Below are 20,737 nucleotides of genomic sequence, written 5' to 3' on the forward strand. Positions count from 1 at the left end.
CACTAATTACAACTAAGCTTTACCGTGTGATCACAGAAATCAGTTCCATTAATTCATCCCCTATGTCATCCCCATCTTGATACCCCTCCTTAGGACTTCATTGATGCAATTTGTCTTCATTAAATCAGACTCCATAGATGTGATCTACATCATTTCTTTAGTAAAGATCGACATTTAAATCGCCAAAATACAACTTTTGTGCAGGAATTTTTGGCAATTCAAAAATCAACAGTTGACAAAACTCAAAATTTTGTGATTTAGAAAATCATATTTTTCATATCCTTCTATAAGGTCAGATTTGATCAAAACAACTTTTAGCATAAGATTAAGAGGGGTATTAAGATGGGGGATGACATAGGGGATGAGTGGAACCGAACTCACCAACTCACAGGTATGGGACAGCTGCGAGTGTCTAATCGAGGGAAATGAGAAATAAATGAGCCCTCACCACCATGGTCCATGGGCCCAGCTACTCAAACCAAGCACATTGTGAATTGCATAGCAAAGGCAAACCCAAAGTGAATCTAGATAGCTAAGTCGAATATAATTTTACCTATCATTCAGGGTAGATTAGTCATCATCAGAAAGAATAAGCAACTTTTTTAACAAAAGATGATCACAACAATAAAAATAATTAAAAGGAGGCTGTATTTTTTCTTTTCACATTCCACTAATTCTCGGCAATCGTTAATGTGTCGGGACTCGAGTGGTAAACAACGTGCTCCCACCTGCTCTTACTCACACTACCCCACAACCTTGTTTTTTTAATTTAATTCATTCATCTTTTTGTCTCTAAAACAATATAAAAAACCACCCATGATACCACAAGCCAGCATAACCTAAACTTTCTTTTCTTTTTTTAAAGAAAATTTCTTCCTGCAATACCACCAATCCCCAAAAACCACCCTACCCTAAAACCACGCCTGTACCTGTGTAGCAAAAAGAAGACAAACCCTAGAGAGAGAGAGAGAGAGAGAGGTTTTGATTCCTCTTCGTTCTTCTTTCCCTTCTGCTTCAGAACTCGTGGGCTACCAACAGTGAGTCTCCCTAAGATCTCGGAGCAGCAGCAGAAGCACAGAGAGAGAGGCACGTGTACATCACACGAGGGGAGTCTTGCCTGCTTGCGTCCCTGCTGATAGATATCTCTTATCATTTGCTGCCTTTGGGGTTACTTTTCTTTCTTCTTCTTCAAGTGGGAGAGTGCAACAACAACAAGAAGCCTGGCAAACAGGTGGTGGACCGGCCATGTGGGGCTGCCGGGTCTCAACCCGACAGCCATACCGGCGAGTTCTCCACCCGGTTCATACCGGAGATCGGACGACTCGCTCTTCCCCAACCTCAACAATCTCGATAATCCATCTCTCGGGACGTCGGCCGATGACCAGTCGGCAAACCCAACCGGGTCCGAGTCATCCCCAAGGGAGACCAAGTCTGACCCGGAGCACGACGACCCGAATACTGGCCAGGAGGTGGTAGAGGCTGGATTCCGGCGGCCTCGGGGCCGGCCACCTGGCTCGAAGAACAAGCCGAAGCCGCCTATCATCATCACAAGAGACAGCCCGAACGCCATGCGGACGCACGTCATGGAGGTTGGAAACGGGAGCGATATAGCAGACTGCATCTCCGTCTATGCCCGCCGGAGGCAGCGAGGTGTCTGTGTGCTGACCGGCAATGGCACGGTGGCGAACGTCTCGCTGCGCCAGCCGGCCGCCCCGGGATCGGTGGTGTCGCTCCAAGGCCGGTTCGAGATACTATCTCTCTCCGGCGCTTTCTTGCCCGGACCTGCACCACCAGGCGCCACCGGACTGACCGTTTACCTCGCCGGTGGCCAGGGACAAATAGTCGGTGGGAGCGTTGTTGGGCCGCTGGTGGCTGCCGGGCCAGTCATGGTGGTCGCTGCGACGTTTTCGAATGCTACGTATGAGAGATTGCCGCTCGAAGATGACAGAGAGCTTCCAGGCACGGCGGCGACCGCATCCGGAGTCGGCACATCTCCGGGATCCGGTGGTGGTGGTTTGGGGGAGGGCTTGGCGCTCCCCATCTTCAATCTGCCACCAAATTTGATGAGCAACGGCCAGCTTGGGCACGATGCTTTCGCAGGATGGGCACCAACTCGGCCACCAACGTACTAAAGGAAGAAGACTAAAGTGGGAACTCTCTAGATCTTTCTTTTTTCTTCTTCTGCTGCTAATTTAATCTGGTTTTATATATATGGTATCTATATATAAATGTTATGGTGATCTTAATTTGGTTATGTTACCACCTGTGTGTGATTTTGTTGCTTTGTCTAGATTAATCAAAAATAATAATTTATCTCCATAAACATCCCCACAATAAAGACCACATCATCTTCATCATGATGACCATGATGATGATTGTTGTCATCATCATTAACATTAGTGGAATTTGATATAAAGTGATGTTGCTAGTGATGGAAGAATACTTGTGCACTAGAAACGCTGTTTGATATGGAGGAATAAGTTATGAATGGAGGATGATCTTGTATTGATAGGAACCCAATGCTAAAGGTTTTTAATTTCTTGATTTTGGCAAATTCAAGATGCGTTTTCCATGAAGTATTTAGAGGTCTCTGGTGATTTGGTTATTGTGTGTGTTTGTTAATTCCTGTTATTTAATTAATAAGTTTCTTGGTGGTGGTGGTTATTGTTGTGGATGGTGATTTTGGCATGGGTGTTGGTGCTAGAGTGAGTTTCTTTTGTTGGGAACCGGTTAGGGCTTCCTGGTGTTTCGGTTTTCTATTGCTTAGGTTTCCATTTTCTTGGGTTTGTGTATGTTAAATTCATACTTCTGATAATCAAGTAAAATAGATATAGTAAATTATACATTTCTAGCGTGGCAACATTAAAAAAAATTTAGAATATGGTCTATTCTTGTGTCATTTTTTTAAGGGACTCCTGGTTGTGCCCATTTATATATACATACCAGGGTACAAGTCAGTGTAAAATGTTGGATGTTGGGGTGCTTTACTTAAATATTGCATATTTTCTTGCAATCCCTTGTTCTCTCGTATATGCATAAGCACATGCATATGAAGAGATGGTAGGCATGTAAGTTGGGAGCTCAGCATGCAGCAAACTATTGGAGAAAACCTAGAATTGATAGAAATCAGATCTCACAGTTTGACTAATGAATTCATTGGGGATCCAAAACAATGGGAAGAATCATTTCTGAATTAGCTTTGTTGGATGAAGTAACTAATTTCTTCACCAGTTATAATGTAAGAAATTTTGGAATGAGTTGACCCTCTTGCTTCCTAAACCTGAAGCTTTAAATTTGGATTCTGAAGGAAGTTTGACGTAGCTGAATTTGTTTGGTAGTGATTATGTTGGAGATCACGCAAAGAAACAACTTGTCTCCTCAACCTTGAACTTGAACATTTTGTTCATACTCCTAGGGAGAAAGTTTGATGTTTAACTTTAAGGTTGTTTTGATACCTGTGTAAGTGTTATTTTAGCCTTGATGCCATAAAATATCTATAAAAGAGCGTAATTTCCAAAACTGCAATAGAAATCTTTATTTTTTTGTTTAAAATGGTTCACAGTACAACTATGCATTGTATACGCCTAATGCTTATGAACTATAGTATCATTGGTCATTTGTTTGGAATCAACTTCTAAGTTTTCTCTTATGCATTATTATATTACATATGTAGAAACCAAGTTTTTGCCATGTCCCTTATTACCCTAAGAAAAATGCTCTGTCTCCTTGTGGGTGGAAGTTGTAACTTATATGTGCTGCAGGAATTCTTTTTTTACACCTCTTCCATACTTACTGAAAATTATTTTTTTTATAAATTACTGGAAAACATATTCAGTTTGAAGCATTTTGTTGATTTTTTTAGTGAACTTTGTTGAATTATTATTAAGCTAATTTTACTAAAAGAGTAATGGGTTTTTTCTCACATTAAATGTGATCTATAGGTTTTGTTTAGTGGGAAACAGCTTTTGGATCGCCCAAATCTGACCTGTATACAAGTTTTTCCTGTGATCCAAAATCAATGGCTATGAAGGTACCAGTTTTTCCCGGCTCATAAAATCATGTTTTTTCATTGAAAAAACATGATCCAAGAGTCGATTACCACTAAATCGATCATGTTAAACACATCTAATGTTTCAGATCTATCATAAAACACTTAAAACCTATATGACAGAATGGGGCAGAACGAGAAATGGGGTCTAATATGTTCAGTTCTCTTACTAAAATGCATAGATAACTTTTCAACATTAATAAACTCGTGCCTATAAGGGATTTGCACACCTAGATAGGTGAGTCAGCTTAAGGCCTTCAAGTTGGAGGAGGCCTAGGCCGAGACTTCGATACCTGGGTGAGCATCCTTTGCCACAAGTCCAAAGCCAAATAGGAAACCATCCCAGTGGGCAGGGGGGGCATCCAAACCATAATGTTGGTTTCTTTACATTGAATAAAAATAAATAAAAAGAGCAACATAAACTTGATAAATTTGAGGATTTATATATAGCTTTATACGAAATTGGCTTCTAAAAAGCATGACTAATATGAAAATTACCTTGGTGCAAATTAATTGTTTTCTATTACTTTTGAAACCTTATGAAAAGCTATCACATCCTCGAGTTATTTACATTCTAGACTTTACACTGCATTTTTGCTTGGTGGAATTGAAGGTTGATTTCCATAGTTTTGTTAAATTTGTTTTTATCCACTCCATGCTCTACAAAAGATGAGGAAAGGGCGTCCTTGAATAATTCCTACTGATTTTATTTAATTATAAACTTCCAATTCACGACTCTGGGATGACACCTCCAGTTCCACGAAGCAGACATTCTTAGTAGAGTATACAATGTAGTGAACATATATAATCTTTTAACTATTTAATTTAAATCGAGAAACCTTCAGCCTTCTTACTGGCATTGTCTCAAAGAATGTTAGCTGGTCAATAACGTAACTAGCACAAAGGCTCCATTGATAAATGTAGAAGTTACTGATCAGCTTTTTCTGTTGCGCTCATTTCCTCTACATTGCATATAACTGTCGTGATTTGATTATCCATAACTTCTTACCAATCACCACACACAGTACAAACGAAGACACACACATGTATGTGGTTGTGATTGATAAGTTATGGATAATCAATTCAGACAGTTATAAATGTGTGTGTGTAGAGAGAGATTCACAAAAAAATTAAATTCATGAGCTGCGGGACCTACTTATGGCATTGGATTAGGTCTAGTTTATATGCAAATATAAAAAAAAAAGGTGAATAAGCATCCAATTATGTCATTATTGAGAGAGAGTATTCTTTGTTTCATCCGTACGGTGACAATACATTGTCATTAGAGAACGTGGTAGTTCTAGTTATTTCGACCTCCAAGTATCTATGTTCCAGAAAGAAAAAAAAGATCACAATACATTGTTATTTTGCTTATCTATTGTTGTCAGAGAACGTGGTAGTACTAGTTATTTCGATCTCGAAGTATCTATGTTCCAGAAAGAAAAAAAAAAGATCAATAAATCTCTTCTGCCGATATTGATATATGGGAATTCACTTTCAAACAAGAAAAGATAAATGTGAATTAAGAAAAAAAGCATCCAAATATTATGCCGATCATCTTTCTGCTATTTGGAAGTGATTTTTATGTTGCCCTGTGGTCTGCAATTGCGAGCTCTCTCTCTCTCTCTCTCTCTCTCTCTCTCTCTCTCTCTCTCTCTCTCTCTCTGACATGCATGTGTGCAGGGTTCGTATGTGTTTGCTGCGAAAAAGTTTTTTTTGCAAGTAACCTGAGAGTAATTTCTTGAACGATTATTGTTAATATTATGCCTGTTTTGAAAAGAAAAAAAAAACAGACTCTCTTGTAGCGTGCGTATAGTTGAGTGGCCATCTTTTATTATTCCATGAGAACTAATGGCACGTCAACAAGAGCATCACTCTTCTTGGTAGGGTGTTTGGGAAGAAAATATGAAATGACGTATGAATATTATTTTTTCATCATATTTTATCTTAAAGCACTTGGTATTGGATTCATATAATATGCTTTAGCATGATTTTCTTATATAAAAAAAAAAGAACACCTCAGCAAGATAGAATCCTGGGTGATTACAGGATTCTCGAATCAAGTAAAATGCTGGAGCTTACAATTCTTCCACAAGCAACCTGTTGTGCTTAATTAAGTTAGCTGCTGTCTGACGATGGCCACTGATGGGTGAAGATCATAACATATTGTATATAACGGATCATTGGTTATATTTTTTTGAATGAGGATCATTTGTTATATTCAATCCCCACCACAAACCTCACTTGAGAATCGTGCATCTCACTTGGAAACTCTGAATGTGGGGCCTACGCAGGTCTCTATTATCAAGTGAGATGAACCGACTCGATTCATTATAGCCGACAAAGCATGTTTATACAATATGACCTGATCTGGCCTTGCATCATTAGACAAGGATGGTTTCAAATTAACCTGACTGTCTTTAGCATTCCGGGCTTGTTAGGCAATTAAAAGCCTAAAACCAACCAATTTTTTTTAATGCCATTGTGACCACCATAAAACCAAAAACATGCGGAAGCAGATCAGGTCATGCTGAAAATGAGCGTTTTTGCTCATGCGGACATCGTGGCCGTCTGTTTGCATTTTGGATGAATGCCACGTGGTTTTGTTGACTTTTGAGCTTTTTAAAATGCAAATCGGATGGCCACGATGTCAGCATGAGCAAAAACGCTCATTTTCAGCATGACCTGATTTGCTTCCAAAACATGCACCCATAAAGGCTTCATTCATCCAGTAGGGCTGACTCGTGAAGGTCACCAGGTTGAAAGAGCATCATGAGTTTGAAGCCTTGTGTGCCCTTTGCCCAGGCGCAGAGACCTAGCCGTGCTGGCTCAGCCTGCCATACTTATGGTCGCTGTCCATGTTGGCATAAAACTCTGAGGGCTTATCCCTCAACAGCATAGAGTCGCCAAGCTTCGGCTTCTGCAGGGGATGACACCCATAGAATTTGAACCTAGACTGCCCGTCAAACGGTCTAGGTCCCATCCCACTACGCCAAACCCCTTGGGTCTATGCAATCCTTGGTAGGCAAGAAAAAAAACTGAGTTTTTTACACCAATAAGCTCACAAGTAGGGATGGCAGTGGACCGGGAGATAACGGGGCCCCACCCAGCCTCACCCCGTTTGGACCGGGGATGAAGGGCATGAAACGGAGATGGAGGCGGGGATGAAGGTTAAAATCTATCCTCGTGCAGGGATGGACTTACGCTTTCCCCCGCCCTGCCCCATCCCTGTCTCAATCCCCACCCCGCCCAGTCCCCAATCCTTCAAAGGATGACTATAGACAAAGGTGAAACGGGCCCCGCCTCGCCTCACTCACATTTGGACCGGGGATAGAGGACATGAAACGGGGATGGAGGTGGGGGTGGAGGTTAAAATCCATTCCCGTGTGGGGATGGAGGCGGGGATTGTGGTTCGGATTTTGAAATGGGGCGGGGGTGGAGATCTTGTCCCTTGCCCCCGCCCCGGTCCACTGCCATCCCTACTCACAAGTGAGCGAGGTGGTTTTTTCTAGTTATCAACAAAAGAGAAAAAAACAAAAAACAAAACAAAAGCATGCAATGGTGGTGGCAACAAATGCATTGGTTTCACTCATCCCGGCACAAAAGTCATTCCTATCTTCATACCCCTCATTGAGCTTAGTTGTTTTGATCAAATTGGACTATAAAGATGTGATCTAAATCATTCATTTAGTGAAGATCAATATTTAAATGGCTGAAATCTGACTTGTGTTCAGGATTTTTTGGCTACTTAAAAATTAATGATTGATAAAACACAAAATTTTGTGATTTAAAACGTCATATTTTTTGTGAAAGGAATACCATCCAAGGGTCGATTCTTATTAAATCGATTGTGCTGAATCCATCTAAAGGGTCAGATTTGATCAAAACAACCTGCATTATACAATTTAAGAGGGTTATGGGGAAGGGGGATGATATAGGGGATGACTGGAACCGACCAAGTGTTGTTACGACCATGTTACCAATATTGGATCTGGATAGGCATAGATTAGTTCTGATAAATCAAATGGGGAAAGCTAGTCATTAGCTAAAAGTCAAAAAAAAAAAAAAAACAAAAGTTACTTCTCCTTGAGATAATAAATAAAAATTTTAGTAGTGCCTGGGAATGAGGAAAAACAGCATAAAGGCCCAACTTCACGTGAAGCCACATGGACTAAGCTTCTTAACCCTAATATTTAACCAGTAAAATAACCCACCATTGGTAATGGCCCAATGTGGACGGACCCCTTGGGTGCAATTATTACCACTTTAACATTAAAATATCCATAATCTTACATCACATTAACGAGTCACCTATATGTTACATTACTCTAATGCTTCTTTAGGTCCCTAGTGTTTATCTTTGATTGACATAATTGGCACTTTTGATAGATTCTAAAGCATATATAGAGGCCGTGAAGAGTGAGAAAAGTATGATGCCAAGGTTCCTTGGCCTGAGTGCATATTCCACTAAAGCAAGCTCCCATACAAAACTAGCAAAGGGATGGATGATTTTGGCCTCTTATGACGACAGCTACTCCTCTATTCATCATTGGAATACTGGGGCAGCAGCAGGAAGACCACCAAAAACAATAATAATAATAGTAAATGCCATTATCACCAACATAACCATTCATACTTGTAAAGGGCAGAGGGAATTTTTTCAATAAATAAATATAGTAAATACACTGATTATGAGGCAAGCAATACCAACCCCCCCCCCCCCCCCCCAATATGTATCTAAATCAGACTCTTAAAAGCCATATAACACATTAAGCGACTGCTTAGAATGGACATTTTAACGTTTCTACTTCTTTCCATCTCAGTTTACGTTGCCTCTTCCAAGGTATTCAATCTTCTTAAAGCCACAAATAGGAAAAAGAGCCAAAGAATCATATAGACTCTTGAAATAAATAGAAAAAATTATATGAAGATATACTGAAAATGTTTGTCTCAAAAAGATCTATAAGCCCACACGGGCTTCTCTCATTTGGTAGGGGTGTCTCGTGAACATCATAAAGTTGATAGAACGTTACAAATTTAAAACCCACTAAGGTGTCCTTTGCCAAGGTTGAAGATGGGTATACTCCCAAAGTGGACCTCAAAGGTTTTACCAACCCAAGGCCTACCAATATGCCATTGGTGGGGTTTCTCTTAACCTAGCTTAAAAAAAACAAAGACAATTATAAAGAGCTAGATTTGGGATGTCTTTCTCAAATAGATGTGTGTTATGTTGTAAGGCAGGAGAGGACCACAATCACCTATTTTTCTCTTAGATCTGTGATGCAATCAATATGGCGTGTTATATGCAGTAAATTTGGAAAGAGGAGGGTGCCTCGTACCTCAGTTCAAGAGTTATCTTGGCATTTTTTCGTTAATTAAGTTTCAGCATGTGTGATTGCAAAAGTGCTGGAACTCTGTATTTCATAAAGTTTTTTGACAGGTATGAAAAATACAGAATGCTATCCTTTCATGATGATGACATGTTTCCCAAAGAGAGAATTCTCCATGTTATTTGGAGTGCGTGTGCGGATCAGATGATGTATTTGGAAGGACTTCCGAAAATGTTCTCAACCATCAAACATTTTGTGCTAGACGGCCCAGCGTGTCCCTTTGGTGCAACCTGTTGGACAACAGATTACTTTCTGGTATGCGATCTCCAGCTTTGGTGATGTTAGATTGCTGGTCTTTGCTGCATTAGATTTCCAGCAGTTTCTAGTTGTCCAACCGGTTGCACCAAAGGGACACACGCTGGGCCTTCTAGCACAAAAAGTTTGATGATTGAAAACATTTTCGGAGGTCTTTCTAAACACATCATCTGATCCGCATACGCACTTCAAATAACATGCATAATTCTCTTTGGGGAACATGTCATCATTATGAAGGATAGCATTCTGTATTTTTCATACCTGCCAAAATACTATATGGAATACAGAGTTCCAGCACTTTTGCAATCATACATGCTGAAACTTAACGAAAAAATGCCAAGATAACTCATGAACAACTGAAGTACGAGGCACCCTCCTCTTTCCTGGTGGAGGTAAAGTGCACCATGTTTTTCTTGAGCTGGATTATGGGTCTAAGGTGTCTCTCATCTCCAACAACCCTCATTGGTGTTCCCCGATCAGCTTGTAGAGGCCATGGTGGAAGTGCAGCTATTTCACTTAGGTTCTAGATTGTGGTGTGCACAGCAAATGAAAGAGGAAAGAAGAAGGAGAGATTTTTGATAAATGGCCTGTTTCAGAGGAGATTTCGTTGATGAAATTATCGATCTCTATCTTCGCAGAGGCAAAAGATGGGTTACTTATCCTTCTTTGAGTAGTTGTTACCCAACTATAATCTTCCCATTGAATTCTCAAACATGCTAGGAATCCAATGTGTTGTGGGGCCCACCACTATCTTAGTGATTCTAATTCAATGACCCACTACCTAAGCGAGTTATTAGATTCTTAGCGCACTACTCTAGATCATTGGATCTAATACCTAGATCCATATTTTAGATTCACTACTTGGATCTAACTTTGGATCCAACATATGGATTTCATGTGTGAGACCCAATGATCACACTATATCTATACCAAGATCTAACATCTCTTAATTGGTCATATAGGGTGAACGTCCACATTATATCATAACTCGTGCATTATTTATCATACTCCTTTCGCATAATTATATAGGTTTTGCCATGAGATCATGAGGTTTTACATACACTAGTTCAATTTCTCCTTCATGATATATTTCTATCATGAGATTATTCATAAACTAGGTTATTTTTCCATCATATCATAATTTTGATCATAACCCTTAATATGCAATAATTTATTTCAAGTATTCACCATTTACTACATACTGAGCTATGTAGTCCATAATTTTAAAGAAAAAAGTGAATACATTATAATGTGGGTCTCATATAGCTATAGAGTTCTTTTAGCCCTTTCATGATCATACCATAGGACATCATCATATTCACATATACACTAATAGAGTACTATAAAATTTATTAATTCATGAATCCATGATTTGCCAAACATAGTAAATATTTTCACTATCCATGTGCATTATCACATCTTTATCATTACCTAATCATTTTAGATCAGTATATCCAGATCCAAATAGTCATAAATGTGACTGATTAATACCATGTTGCATTTTATGTATAATCTTGTAAAGCATAAAAAATATCTCTTCATGCATTCATACAAGCATTATTTATTATGATTATTTATCATTGTATACAAATAAATGTTCATACATGCATATGCAAAAATTATAATTCAGCTCCCACTATTTTAATGTATTGCATTAATGCAATATTTGCATTAAGACATGACATCATAAGGTTTTACATACACTAGCTGGACTTTTCCTTCATGATATATCACTATCATGAGGATATTCACATAATAGGTTGATTTTTCATGTTGAAGTAAAGCATAAACCCCCATATCCAGATCTATATCCAATGAGAGTTATTTTATTACTATTTGGATATGCCAAACATAATAAGCCAATTTATAAGCTTTAATCAAACCACAGGCTTGCGAATATTTAAATTTAGATCTATTATCGAATCCACTCAAAAAATCTAGATCCAAATCTATTGAATTTGTATAAGACCATATCCAAATGCGACTTAAGATATTCGCATCAAGTCCAACATGATCCATATTAGAATTCAAATTATAAAACCATAGATCATAAAATATTTGACCATAATCCAAATCCATATCTTTATGTTCTAAATTCAAATGGATTCTGACCACATATCCAACATCATACTTATCTAGATCTAACCGGGTCAAACTAGGACCCATATAAAATATATGTCATTATTAGGTCCAAATATTTGGCATGATACTATCCAAATTCAACATAAAACCTGAATCAAATATCGATCCATACAATATGTTAGACAATATATTTTTTAGATTTGTCTCTGGATCAAATCTGGATCCATATCCCATATCTTGACATTATACTTATCTGAATCTAATCATAAACTGGATATCCCATATCCAAAAATTATACTATCTGGATACAACATTAGATCCATTCAATAAGAGACTATTCATACATCAAATCATAACTGGGTAGATATCATATTATTAACTTTGAGTCAAAACCTATTCTAAACTATCTGTTCATTTTATTTTTTTTTTCTTTCCCCTTTTTTTTCTTTTCTTTCCTTTTTCCTTTTTCATTTTTTTTTACCGTCTCCCGTAAAATGGAGAGACCATTAGAGTTTCTCCCTTTTACGAAAGGGGGAAACTTACAGAAGAAAATGGGAAGGTGGGGCGATCGCCAACACCACCTTTGTCGAGGTTCCTACAACCACCGATAGTGGGTTTCGACATAACCGCCATTGTGATTTTTGGTTGGTGGGCCTCAGGCAACTCCGAAACTGTCGGTTTTGGCATAACTGCTCGACGGGGGGTCGCCACCACCGTCTGTCACCAGCAGCTCTACTGATTTTCATAGAAACATCACCACATCCTGATCATCAGTTGATGGTTGAGCCGCCTATGACAATGGAGTTGGCGACCACCACCCTCCGCTAGATCTTGATCACGTCCCTTGCCTAGGCCGAGCCACCTTCAGACCTTGACCCTCTAGATCTCTTCTTTTGCCTCCACTGCAACTGCACGTCCATGAAGTTTTGCTGTTGTCGGACGGTGATGGTGCTCGATTAACAAGTTGTGAGGTGCTAGAGTGGCACCACTTGCGAGCTCAGACCGCCCCTCTCCTCCACCATCGTGGCTTGGGTCTTTGTCGGTCATCTAGAAATGGATTGCTGCCATAGGAATCTCTTCCATCCGTGACACTGGCATGAGCTCTAAGGAGAGGGACCGCATGCGGTGCTTGGGTTTTTCGGTAATGAGAGTTGAGTCGACCTCGAGCACCACTGCATACACCATAACCTGGCTTTGATACCACTGTTAGGTTCTGGATCATGGTGTGCATAATAAAGGAGAGAGAAAAGAAGAATGAGATAATTTTGATAAACAACCTGCTTTAGGGGGGATTTCCTCGATAGAATTATTGAGCTCTACCTCTGCAAAGGCAAGAGCTGGGTTACTTATCCTCCCCTGGGTAGCCGTTACCCAACTATAATCATCTCATTGGATTCCAAAACATGCTTGGAATCCAATGTGTTGTGGGGCCCATCACTATCTTAGTGATTCTAATTCAATAACCTACTACATAAGTGAGTTATTGGATTCTTGGCCCACTACTCTGGATTATTGGATCTAATACTGAGATTCATATTTCAGATCCACTACCTAGATCTAACTCTTGATCCAACATATGAGTTTCATGTGTGAGACCCAATGGTCACACTGGATCCGTACCAGGATCCAACAATTTCATCATTTGCTGAAGCTTTTTATTTTGTTTTTTCTTTTCTTTTATGAGCCCTTATGCCGCTTAGTTATACATTTTTGCTTTTGTGCAAGCATAATTCTTTATTTTGGAAGGATATGCCATTGGATTGGCTACCTCCCTTAGGTGAATCGATGTAAATTAAACTCTTTATTTTGCTTATTTAATCGAAGCAATGCTACCATGTTTTCATTAAAAAACTATAAAGAGCTAGATCCACCATGGAGCCAATCAATAACTATAAGGTATTAAGAAATTTACATTAGTTTATTTGAAGAATAACCATTGACAACCAAAAAAATTTAGGTTCCCAACCAAAACACATGTTGGTCTCAACACATTAGAGTCACTGGGATGACTCACCCGAAATGAGATGATTTGTTCACATGCCAAAGACCTTGGATGTGAACTTGAAGTATTTTTGTTTGCAAGAAGCGAAATACTTCATAAATGGCATCCTTTGTGTAAGTTGACGAATTATTCCAGACATAAATTCCATCAAAAATATTTTTTAAGAGCTGAGAGAAGCTTTTTCACAAGAAGCTCAAGACATTTCAAACTAGCTTGCTTTTCCAAGATGTTTCGACACATTTTCAACCACAATTCATTTTTTTGCCATATTTTTCCTACAAAACAACATCTTCTAAATATTTGTATAAAAAATTAGAGGTTTTAATCTTTCCAACCAAGCAAAAAACACTTCAATCCAATATCAGAGTGAAGAGATATAATAAAAACACATTCATTTTTCTAAAAAATAGTTTTAAAAAGTAGGGTATACTTCAAGTATATTTTTAACCAACCAAACAACAAAATTTAGATTTACACCTAAAAAAGGATTTTATAAAAGAGGATGTTATCTTTTCAATGCATCAAACCATACTATCTTATGCACAATTTGTAAGGTATGCCCAAAACACCAACCTTGTTGAAACCAAGGGTTCATGACCCCAGCCCCCTTATTTTTGATCCTTGGTGCATTTTAAGAGTTGGAGGGGCTTCAAAAACCTATAAATACCCACCCCCTCATCTCCATTTTCAATCATCTTCACTCATTCTCTTTTTGAGTGCTTTTCATTATAGTTTTTTTAAGGTTTTTTTTTTGGGGGGGGGGGGGGGGGTCATCAGTTGGGTTTCCAAACCTCTCTCTCTCTCTCTCTCTCTCTCTCTCTCTCTCTCTCTCTCTCTCTCTCTCTCTCTCTCTCTCTCTCTCTCTCTCTCTCTCTCTCTCTCTCTTCCATCCTTTTGCTTGAAGTGGCACCCAAGCTTGAATCATGCAACCTATGCATACTTTGCATCCACAAAGGGGCATCAAGTTAAACACTAAATGCTTCAATTTTCATTAAAATCCTTGCTTTTTTGAATTTTTTTCCTTAAGATTTTGCCTTTCATGGAATCTTTATTCCAAGAAACCCTTTTTTTTGGAATATTTATTTCAAGAATTATCTTTCTTATAAGAAAGTTCTTTATCTCTTAAGAAATTCTTTGATTAGAAGTCCAAAAATTCTATTAAAATCATGTTGGATCGAGACCGAGCTGCAATTATGCTACCAGATCGCCATCAAGAAGGAGCTAGGGTTTTTCAAGAAACCGAATTAAGTTTTCTTTCCTCTCTTTTTCATTTATATTTCTTATATTTTTAATATTTTCTATATTTCTTGAGAATCTTGATTAAACATTTGTTTTCCCTAACACATAAATACATATTTCTTGTTTCCGATATTGATTGGGTGGGTCCACCATCCATGCTTATCCCATATGTAAACTAAGAAATTAAAGTTCAAGAAAGGATTTTCTTAGGTAAAGATCTCAACCTTGATCGAGTTACACCTTGTCACTTGAGAGGGAACGACTTGATCTCGTATTAAGCAAACATATTTCATTACCTTTTAAATGGAAGTGAGTTTTCAAAAATATTTTACATTTTTTTTCCTAAACACTTTCAATTTTTCCTTGGTGGATTTTCCCATCAACAATAACCTTTTGAACAATTAGAAGTACCCATTTACCATATGAAGTAAGATCACCCTATAGTCTCATGTATGAAAAACAAGCCGAACAGCTCATCATTTGGCTTGGCTCAGCTTGTGAAAAGCTCAGCTTGGTTCAAAAATTGAGCTTGACGAGCCAAATTACAAGCCAACTCATTTAGGTAAATGAGCCAAGCATGAACATGATAAGCTCGGCTCGACACATATAGGCTCATTTTACATATTACATACTTATATATTTTATATAATATATAGTGTGTGTTTTATATATTATCAAGCTTAAAAAATACTTAAAATAATTATTTTTAAAGAAAAAGAGTTGTCTCTTGATCAGCTCATGAAGCTGGGCTAGTAACGGGCAGGGGATCGGCTTGACTCATAATGAGCTCACGAGCTGAGCTCGAGCTGGGGTGCACCCTTAATGAGTCGAGCCCGAACAGCCCAAGCTCAGCTCCTTTACCAGCCCTAGTCTCATGCATTGACCACCAAGAGTACAAATCAGTGCCAAAGCATTTATTTTCTCATTAATTATCTTTTTTTCTTGCCTAAGTAAAAAAAAAAAACATCTTATATAAGCTATTTGATCAAACAATAGTTAATTAATGAACTAGTCTTAACTTGACCCACCTATGGATAAAGTAATGAGATGCAAAGATCCATCAAGCTAGCCAAAAACAAACAAAGAGGGAAAAGACATTATCTGCAATAAAAACAAAAGACGATATGACATTGGAACTTCATTAGTCGTCATCTTAACGCCACCATCACCAGTTTGCCTGCCATTCGCTTCTTAAGAACAATCTAGCTAGTTTCATCTTTCATGGCCCCAATAATAGACACAATCAACTTTATGGTTTAAAAATATTTGATAATATGTGGACATTTTTTTTACTTTGTGTGAACCCTTGTAAGATCTTAGTAAATCAAATTTAATTACGATTTTATCAATCAAGTGAGTTTTTTCCATATTATCCCAATAGTAACGATCTCTTGACTAGCTCATATGAGCTTGTTGGAGCCACATTCAACGCAATGGAAGTCTTTCTCCAAAATTACCTCCATCTTTTTATCTTTCAGAAAAAGACTGAGTTTTTCAAGAAATCATGGCAGCATAAAATATGGTGATTTCATGTTTCACTTCCAAGTCACCTTATAAATCACGTCATATCTATTACATATATAAATTAACTACTGCCTTCTTATGTTAGTTGTGATTAAAATAAAAATAATGGACAATGAAATAGATGGCACTAACTTTTGGCATAATATCATAACTGGCCTTGAACTAGAAAAATATGATACATCTAGCCAATTTACCTTTTTCTTGTTGCCCTTTTGTTGTTTGAAAAATCAGGTGCCTCAGTCGAATTCATGGTACTTGATTTTTTCTAACGAGGTGTTTGATCTTTTTAGGTGAGAACTTAATAGCACTTAATTTTTTGATCAAAGAGCCTGATTTTTCTTGTGAGAGCTTAGAAAAGTGGTTTTGAACAAGATAACTATTTTTTCAAGTTTCAAAAAGGAAAAACCACAAAAAAAAATCATATTTTCTAATTTGCAAACAATCTTGGTATTGTGCCCAAAAGCTAGTGTCATCTATGTCTTTATCAGTAAAAATAATCTTGACATTTTTGTTAGTATACTAATCTATTATATAATACAACATAAGTGATGCTGATTCCTTCCAAATCTGTATTTGTTTATAATTCCTAAGATGTTCCTGATTAATAAATATACAAGTAATTAAAAAATAGCAATTAACAAGGGATTTGCCTTCTTGGGTGGGGGGGGGGGGGGGGGGGGGGAGGGAGACCATGGTTCAAAACTCATAAACATTCTTTGCCCTAAGGTTAAGCTTGGATGTACTCACCCGTGAGTAGGGGGGAGACCTCAAGGGTTTTATCAACTAGACATCTGTCTACTGGAATCTAAAGATAAAATGTGGGCAAGGAAATTGGGTGATGAGATTTGATAAGGTGTGCAAGGACCAACTGAACATGGCAGCTATAAAAAGCAAACATCGCCAGTAGCTAGTTTTGCCACTGATGCAAAAGTGTCATAAGAATCCAACCCCTTTTTCTGTGTGTACCTAGAGGTGGGCAATATGCCAGGCGGCCTGGCCCAACCTTCCACCGGCCGTGCCGTTTAGGCGTATGGGTGGGCCGTGGACTGGAGTTTTCCCAATGGAACGGCCCAGTCCGGGCTGGTCAATTAGCGGGCCAGGCCGGCGCATTGCCCACCCCAGTGTACCTTTTAGCCACTACCCGTGATAGTCTTATTTGACTTGTACTTGATTTTCAAAACCCATTTTGATCAAATGGCTTTCTTTCTTGGAAGTAACTCCATGATGGCCCAAGTGTTGTTATTTTCGAAAGCCTTAATTTCACATTCCATTTCTCATCACCCATGGTAAATAAATAATCTTTAGGTTTATCATGAGAAGAAATAGATATAAGAAAGGATTGTTGTTCCTTTGAAAATTGTAAAAAAGAACGATAATGATCACAAAGAAGGAAAGACGTGCCTCTTGAATTGGAAGGTGATGTATGCGTGTATAGGCATTCATAATCCTTTAAATATGTGGGCATGGATTTAAGCTGAGTCAACCTTCAAAGATTTTCTCTATTTTCAACAAACTCAAAACTAGGTTCAACTTTGGAGGAAGAGAATTGTTGTTATTTGGTTCAAAATATACTCTTTGGAACCAAGGTTTTTCACAAAATAACCTTTTCTTTTGCTTAGTTGTTAGATAAAAGCTTTTGGAGGGAAAAGCCTATTTTATGAAAAAATGTTTAGTCCCATATTAATCAATGTTGGAAAACTCCATGAGTTTAAAATGAGAAGAGTTGCCTTACAGGGCAAGACCCTCAAAGGGGCATTAGATCTTGAGCTTGTCATATCATTTTGAATATTAATATTGATATTAATTTAATCTTGATTTGATTTATCTTTTCACCACTCTTTTTGGATAATTTTGTACCTCATTAATAGGTTTGTTGCTTGACCAAGATAGTGCGAAATTCCTTTGTGACTTGCAAAATTCTTTTGTGCCTTGCAAATTTCCTTTTTGCGACCTTATTAGAGGGCAACACCTAGCTTTAATGGCTAGCCTCAACGTGTCCAAGAATATTGGGACATTAGTAGGCACAAGCAGTCCATTGAAGGTAACTGTTTGAGCCATTATGGGTGCATGTTACCCGTTTAGATCTTAATGGGTGCATGTAACCCGTTTAGACCTTAATGAGCCTTTATGGACCCATGCATTATGGGTCTATATAAACCCCAACCACTTGTTTATGTACCTAAAAGGATTATATGCATATGTTGATAAACTTTATTTTTTTAAGGTGGTCTAGACACTTACTAAACAATTCTTGGTTTAAACCCCTTTTTGGTTATGTTTGGATCTTAACCCATATTCAAATTTGTGGATCCAAGTATGGTTTTAGATCTATATTTGTGAATTAGATCAACTTTTTTATTAATTTTGGCTATTTTGATAAATGAATGGTATGAGAGAATTATTTGGGTATGGATATATGGATGCTTTTATCTTATTGTGTATAGATGATATTCTTATTATTATTGAGAGAGACCTTTATTTCATATTTCAAGAGTTCTTTGATGTGTATATCTAAAGTTTCTCTTAAATGATAGGATGATTAACTTAAGAGTTCTTTGATGCAAATATCCAAAGTTTCTCTTGAATGATATATGACATGGTGGCTTCTTCTTTAACCCACCAATATAGATCTTAATGAGGCTCTCATATGCTTATATGCTAATCCAAAAGAAAATAAGATATTTATTTATTTCTTGAAAATGGCTCATGATCCTAGTATTGGTTTTTCATGAATCTCGATGTTTCTTGTGTTGTAAATTATTATTATTATTATTATTATTATTATTATTATATATTATTTGTTTATGATAACTCTTTGGCCTATTGTGAATTGAAATGAGATTGTTTGAGAGACACATATAACATGTGCATGCATTGAAACATGATATGACTTAAACTGTGCACATGCATTGAAACATAAGATGACTTAATTGGGCATATGCATGTATTGAAACATAAAATGATTTATTGCGATGATCCAATTTCAATTTATATCAAAGATCAAGAATGATATATTGTTTCATGTTTTATATTTTATGTTTTATGTTTCATGTGTTACTCTCATTTTTTGGTAAGCTGGTTAGTGCTGATTGGGTGTGCCAATTCAGATTATATTCATGTGACATTATACCCGATGACATACTAATGGTAGACATATGCAAAAATAAATTTTTTATTCAAAAAAGGGTGAAACATAAATTTGAATCTTTAATTTATTGTTACATGTACAAATTACACTTTATTGTGGGGGTAGACATAGTCTTTATGAAGACTATTGTGAATCCAAATAATGGCAATATGGGCATGAGATATATGTACATGTCTTACCCTTTGAGTTTTGTATCATGTATTCATTGCGGCGAATCTGCCCATCTATTTATTGTGTATGGTTTATAAGTTAAACCTATTCTTGATGTTTTGAGAGAACTAATTATTGAAGATTAGTATGACTTTGTGAAATCTAATTTAAATATTAAGTTGATGATGTTTGGCTTTCACATTTAATTTGAGAAATATGTTTATTGTTGACATAAGATCCTTAGATGCCTAGAAACATTAGTATGTTATGATTATTTATTGAATCTTTATCAAGCATGGATTTGTGTGAGACATCATAGACAAAGTTGTAAAATAATTTCTCAGTTATAATTGGTTTATTTTTTGCTGGGTCGTTAAACGAGTTAAATGAGATTTGTCATACACTCCAACTCATGAAGGTAAGAATTGATTTGATAATATTTATAATTGATTTTTATATCTACCATGCTTGAAATTCAAAAGGGATCTTAATGTTCATATACTTTTTTAAAAGGAGAAATCTTTTAAAAATTATTTTATGAATTGTTAAAACCTAAAGATCGATAATTTATTGATCTTGGGAATAAGTTTTTTAACCTTGAGATATCCACTATATTTATATAGTGATGAATTTGAGAATGGTTCCTATTAGGCAATTACATATCATTTGAAAAAATGAGTTTTGTATCTTAAAAAGACAAACTTTATAAAAAATATATTTCATGATCCTAGCATGCTATACTTGAATTTTAATATATTTCATATAGGTGATATGTTGTTTATAAGCAATACGATGGATTGCAATGTGGCTTATCATAAAATTTTCATGTTATGAGATCAATTTAATGTATGCTCTTATAACTGTTTTATTGAAAAGCTTCAGAAAAAAGTCTAATCCTT

The 20,737-nt window shown here is 37.2% G+C and overlaps 1 protein-coding gene across 1 annotated transcript; it reads left to right on the top strand.

Annotated features, from left to right (window-relative positions):
* Positions 1 to 361: 361 nt before the first annotated feature.
* LOC149844986 (AT-hook motif nuclear-localized protein 20-like) lies at positions 362 to 9,823 on the top strand. The gene is made up of 4 exons (XM_089986708.1): positions 362 to 391; positions 1,194 to 2,125; positions 2,645 to 2,705; positions 9,641 to 9,823. The coding sequence occupies exons 1-4, from the start codon at positions 362 to 364 to the stop codon at positions 9,821 to 9,823; spliced, it is 1,206 nt and encodes a 401-aa protein (XP_089842834.1).
* Positions 9,824 to 20,737: the final 10,914 nt, after the last annotated feature.

The sequence above is a fragment of the Nuphar pumila genome, chromosome 2, assembly GCF_984573655.1.
Source record: "Nuphar pumila chromosome 2, dmNupPumi1.hap1.1, whole genome shotgun sequence".
Lineage (NCBI taxonomy): Eukaryota > Viridiplantae > Streptophyta > Magnoliopsida > Nymphaeales > Nymphaeaceae > Nuphar > Nuphar pumila.